The sequence below is a fragment of the Ixodes scapularis genome, unplaced genomic scaffold, assembly GCF_016920785.2.
Source record: "Ixodes scapularis isolate PalLabHiFi unplaced genomic scaffold, ASM1692078v2 PGA_scaffold4__175_contigs__length_147842914, whole genome shotgun sequence".
NCBI classification, from domain to species: domain Eukaryota; kingdom Metazoa; phylum Arthropoda; class Arachnida; order Ixodida; family Ixodidae; genus Ixodes; species Ixodes scapularis.
Window position 1 is genome coordinate 132,967,597 of NW_024609879.1, and position 6,000 is coordinate 132,973,596.

Consider the following 6,000-nt stretch of genomic DNA (forward strand, 5'->3'; position numbering starts at 1 on the left):
CGTAAAAATTCCAGTTTGTGGTCCTTGCGTTGGGTAAACACTGAACTCTGCGGAAAACAAGCTGAACAAGGGCTGTCTGGGCGGCGCCATTTTGTTTTACTGCAGCGCCATCTACATACATCCGACCACTTCAACGGAATCGTCGGGATGAAAGGGCACGTGCCCGATCCTGATAGCAGACGACAAACCGGTCGTCCACCACAAAGGTTTCAACCGATTCGGCAGGGTAGAAGCACCATGCTCATCGATTTGGCGGCTCCCTTGGGCTGTTGTACCGCAGGAACCACTCGAAAACCAGGCAAACATGGAGGCGCTCATTTCCCTCTATCCTCTAACTTTAGTAGAATGGGCTCTGGCGTAACGCAGCTGTGGTGGCGCTGGCGTCGCCACGGCGCATGCGCATGCACTCCACTTCGCGCGAATCTGGTTTCTGCGCACGCGGAATGCCCACACCTGAACACGGATTTATCCGTAAACAGGATCAATTGTTCGGCCTCCTTGCAAATACAAGTATAAGGCACTCTCGTTCAACGCTCGAACTGGGGTCATTCGCCACGGCAGTTGGTAGACAATTGGCGCCTACCACGCACGAGTGACACTTATGAGACAACGACATGACGCTCATGTATACGCAACGCGGCCTTCAGAGCACGGCCCGTCGCCAAAATCGCGACAGCGCCACGCGCTCCCGCCGCCAAAAATGAAACAGCGCGCACCACTCAAGCTCCAGTGTCCTTAAGAAGCCTATCGACCCTGACACAATAAGCATGTCGCGTGTACGTGCCGCAGTAACGACAGACAGACGCGAAGAAACAAACAAAAAACATTAAAATGGCAACTAAGAGGATTGTCAATCTTCTCTTCGGCACATCAGTAGCTGACACGAGCCAAGTCAAGACAGCCGTAAGATGTTAGTCGAAAACGAAACAAAAAAAAAATATATATATTTTTGGTCGAGGCGGGGAGGAGAGGTTTGTTTGCGTAACCCAGTGAAGAAGCCGCTTCCAGCGCTGACAAAGATACGACGGCTCCGACCCCGTTCGAGGGCCCCACCCTTTCATCTCGGCAACTCTAAGTGCTCGTATTGTTTGTTGTTGTGGTGACTTCCGTAAGATTATGCGTGCAGCTGTTACGGAGAAAAAAGGGACGTACGAATTAATAAATGTTTCATAAAGCTACACCGAGTCCTCTTGAGTCATCTACGTCGGACGCCTGCAGGGATGTAGTGGACGTAGCCAAAAGGAGGGGGGAGGGAAGCGACGAAAAAATGCAATCGCCGTAAACTGATAAAATATTTTGAGTACTCATTTCCGATTTCTATCCGTGGAGCCCTCAGTGCCGCTCTTCTCAGCACCGCCGCACTGGCAGATGTCATAATACGGGGCAAGAAACGTTCCAAATTAGTTGAAAAACGCCATCCGCTGCAAACAAGGACACAAGACGCGCCCTAAGTCGGATACCCAGCACCTTGGAGCACCCAGCCAGGGTACCCAACGCGGAAGCGGCGCTGATGGCACCCTCATGAGCACTTTCGCCAACGTTTCTTTCCAACCACTCAGCATGGATGCGGAACCTGACGCTCGCTAGATTGCGCTACAGTATTCAAAATGGCGCTAGCCGCGACAAAAACGTTCTAGAGCAGAGTTAAAGCCAGTAGGCAGGCGAGCTGGTTAAAGCTAGACACCCTGCGTCCCTTTTTGTCTCCTAGCTCCAAAGTTACTGTGTCTAGAGCAGAGTTTTTATTCCAATGGTCACGGCAAGGAGAAATGTCAAGAGTACACAGTTTTCTTGTCATGCCTTTTCTTGTGTTTGGGGCCACTTTGGGGGCAGTTTGATTGTTCATGGGGGTACTAAAGTTGAGGTCACGTGTTCGGATTCGAACGTCGAAACAAACCTTCCCATTAAATCGTTAACAACACTCTTATCCCTCGCTTTCTTTGAACAGACTGGCTGTACAAGCAATCGGTTGCCTGCGATGACGTCAAGACCAACATCGAGATTCTGGACATCTCAAGATGGGCCGTAAGTCAAATGCATTTATTTTTTTCTTTTGCATTTTATAAATTTTCGCAAGATCTCTGCATCGAGCACAAAGTATGCCGCTTCATGGTGTAACGTCGCATTCGCTAGGCCACAAAATGGCGGCGCCCACAAGCTATTGGTGCGCAAGAGTGGAGACGTACAGTGATTTCCTTATAACCACCCTCTATGAGGGGTGTACACCCCCTACCCTTTCCTCTATTCTCAACGCCCCCTTCTCCCCCCCCCCCCCTGGCAACGCCACTGCTACTGCATGGGGCACGTGAAAGACCCCAGGCTAGCGGTCGTACTGGGCTGAATTTCTCATCTACAACCGAGACACCAGACGCCCTTTGAGGCTAACAAACTTTCGGCTGTACAAACATGCACACATTAGTATTTTCATATTACGTAAAATTCAATCAACGAAATATTTAAATATGATAAATTAAACCCCATGTAATCAACCCCCCCCCCCCCCCCCCCCCTTGCCAAAGTTCCTGTAACAGGTATAGGTAGAACAAAAGAAATGCTTGTCGGCAGGTAACGCTCGACATTGGGGAGGAGCAAACCACCAATCATGGTTGGCAGGAAGTTTTGTGGGAGGTGCTTATTAAAAAAAAAAAATCGGTCATAAAGCCAAAAAACAAAAATGGAAACATTTTACATATTTTACGCTTGCCATTCGTATTTTTGTAGCTTTGCCCACATTATCAAGCTGAAAAAAAAAACGAAAAAAAAACTGACTTTTCAACAGAGCGGTTTTACTCTAATCCTGGTACTTGGGATGCACCACACATAAGGCTTACATGTATTTCGTCATTTCGAGCTTTTTGTATTCAAGAATAAAGTGTTATCTCACAGGAGTGCCAACTAGATTCTTCTACACTTCTTCCAGGACGATGTGCTGCCTCCGACGGACCAGATGCGGTGGGCCGAGGCATTCGTGGTCATCTACAGCATCTGCAACCGCACCAGCTTCCAGCAAGCCGTCGACTACATCGAGGCCGTCCGTCGCTTACACACCCCGTCCTACGTGCCGGTCCTCCTTCTCGGAAACAAGCTGGACCTCGAACACTGCCGTCAGGTGTCGGTGGACGACGCCCAAGACCTGTGCGCGCGCTATGGTTGCCAGTTCTACGAGGTCTCCGCCGCCGACGGCTGCGCCGGAGTCGAACAGGCCTTCCACAACTTCCTGCGGGAGGCACGGACACTCTACTTCCACAGGAGCCTGCCACGGACGCGCAAGTTGAGCATCGTCGCGGTGTCCAAGGTGTTCGGTGCCATGTTCGGCGGTAGGGGCAAGATGGCCTCCCCGCCACCTCAGGACCAACAGAAGAAGAAGCGACCGTCGCTCTCGCTGTGAACGTGTACGTCGAGACCGCCGTAAACTACGGGACTCAACGACTGCAATGCGGTCGCACCGGACTGACGGGGAAAGGGATCCGCGGGAAAGTGGTCGGGACTCCCACATACTGTCGCTGTACGGTGCAACGTCGTGTTTCTCCCGAACATGTATTCCTTCCATTGCATGCACGTAAACATGGGCTCCTCAGTACATTTGTGCCACTCTGCCCTTTCGGTTAGGGAACAAGAAGACATGGGCGAGAGGCGAGATTCAAGGGACGACTAGAGCCACTAAATACGTTACAGTTAGAGTAGTGACCACTTCATTCCCCAACTGTCCTGTGGGCGCAACCATTTTAGTCCTTAGTGCAGAGCCGACGCGATTGGTGACCGTTATGATTCAAAAGTGTAACTTCCTGACCTTTAGATACATCGTCGGAAAGCTCAGCGGACAGTTTTAGCATTTTTGGAGGATGATAAAGCGCTTCCTGCAATTTCAGGTATAGCTTCAGGCAACCGACAACAATGATTTTAGGCACCAAGATGGCTGTAGTGTTGCTCTCTGAGGGAAATTTTATTTAGGGTATGACAGCATGCTGTAGCACATACATTGCCTCGTTGACATACAGTTAACATACGGCGAAGTGACTCGGCCCTAGGCAACCCTATGTGTCAGCACTGCAACAGACTGTGATATGTCATGAACAAGAGTTCCAGCCAGCATCATGAGCCGCCAAGAAGGAAATATATGTATGTAAATAACCAGCACGACATTGTTATCATAGATGTATGTGACTCTACAGTGAGAGTGCAAGTGATTGTTAGAGTGGAGATGCTATGTTTCACATTTTTTCATGTCATCACACATCATGTGCATAGAGAGGTGTAGTACTCTCGGTTAGTTCTGTTGGTCAGCATAGAAGTCATCACTGTTTGGTTCGTACCAGGAACAAATGAAGTCAACTATTTTTTTGCCTGCGCCCATCAACAAACCTTAAGTGAATCTCGAGACACCTATAAACTAGTCTTTGATAGGCACTGGCAAACATGGATAACAACTAGTCATACTAAAAACCTTGGTACAAATGTCCACACTAGGATCAAGCCCGGCCGTAGACTATTTTTGGCACGCGCCATGAACTAAGGCAACATGGTTCACAATAATTGTGAACGGTACTGTACTTTTCTGCAAAGTTGCACCAGTGCTGCACAACAATAAAAGTGTTGACCTGAAGACTGTCTTGCTCGAGTTTCATTTACAGAGAGAGAGAAAAAAAAGACAAAGAATTTAGATAGTCCTTAAGTAATGATAATTCTCCATTAAATAGGCAAAAGGAAGTGTAATATCAAATTGCAACTACATAGAAAAGGATTGTCCTTGCAGTAAGGCCCCCGTCTACAACAACCCCCCCCCCCTTTTTTTTTTTTTTACTTTAGGAATTATTTATGCATCCTTAATCGCTCATTTTCCACCCAAATGTAGCGATAGCGGTCCGAACAAAATGCCAAAGTTTAAGAACTAACCATTCTTATTCAAAAGTTTTTTTAAACGATTTTTTCGCAAATTTTAATGGGAAAATGGGGTCCGTTTTTTCCCGTTTTCGGTCACTGCTGCCATTCAGCTCCATGTACTCGGGAGCGCTGTTTGGCCGCCGTTTCCCCGTCGGAAATTTCCGAAAAAATCATTTATAACTTTTGTATAAGTCTCTTAATTAGCGAAGATTCATGGGAAGTTTACTCCAAAACAACACGTTTAAAACAAGCAAAAGAAAAAAAAAAATGCTGCCAGACGTTACGGATCCCGAATCCATAACCACCCACAGGTGTCTAAATGATCTGGCCCTTCAGACTCTCCAAAACAGTTTTCGATAAATGCAAACCATTTATCGAAAGGCTTGGTTTTTCTTCTGAACCCAGGTTAGAATAAAATAAATACTGATTTCTTTTAATTTTTTTTTTTTTTTTTTAATATTTGGGGGAGATTTTTGTGAGTCGGACTGAAGGCCATCCATAGTACTACTTTGTGTATTGGAGGGTTTGGCGTTTTGACTGTTCAGAGGATGCCCCTTTGTGTTGGTGGCGACTGGCTGTGGGCTACATAAGGAGGCGGACTAAATAAACCTGGTAGCTGAGTCTGAGACGTCGTCCTGTCCTTTTCTGTTCCTTCAACTTATGCGTTCATTTCTGCCCCAGTCTCAGGTTTATTCAACAAGGTTAACATTTACCAGCTCGGCGGCACCCTCACTATATTATCTCTAATAAATGCAAGGAACTGCTGTGGAGTCGATGTCGGGTCGGCCAGTGCAAGTGCAGGCGAACGCTCTTGCTCCCTCCGACTAATATGAGTACTGCAATGGCTTCATAAACCTCCGAGGTATGACCTCTTATTATTCGACTTTCTGTCATACTTCCAAATGGCCGCTAAGATTTAAATTACTGCATTTAGAAGAAACAAGATTACTACTGAAACTACTCGAAATATTTCCCCCTTGAAATAAACAGCATTAAACTTTAAAAAAAAAAAAAAATATATATATATATATATATATATAGAGAGAGAGAGAGAGAAATTCAATTGTCATGCGATTTTTTCTTTTCGTGGAAATGAGCTTGATCGACAGTGGTCAATGTATT

At 46.8% G+C, this 6,000-nt stretch overlaps 1 protein-coding gene across 1 annotated transcript in view; it reads left to right on the plus strand.

Annotated features, from left to right (window-relative positions):
* The window catches only part of LOC8027205 (ras-related and estrogen-regulated growth inhibitor), a 54,396-nt gene extending 49,250 nt beyond the window's left edge, over positions 1-5,146 (plus strand). Inside the window, exons 3-4 of the mRNA XM_002407476.5 lie at positions 1,946-2,022; positions 2,918-5,146. Coding sequence (XP_002407520.4) covers positions 1,946-2,022; positions 2,918-3,385 — 545 coding nt within the window. The 3' untranslated portion in view covers positions 3,386-5,146. The remainder of the gene's footprint in view (positions 1-1,945; positions 2,023-2,917) is intronic.
* The last annotated feature ends 854 nt before the right edge of the window (positions 5,147-6,000 follow it).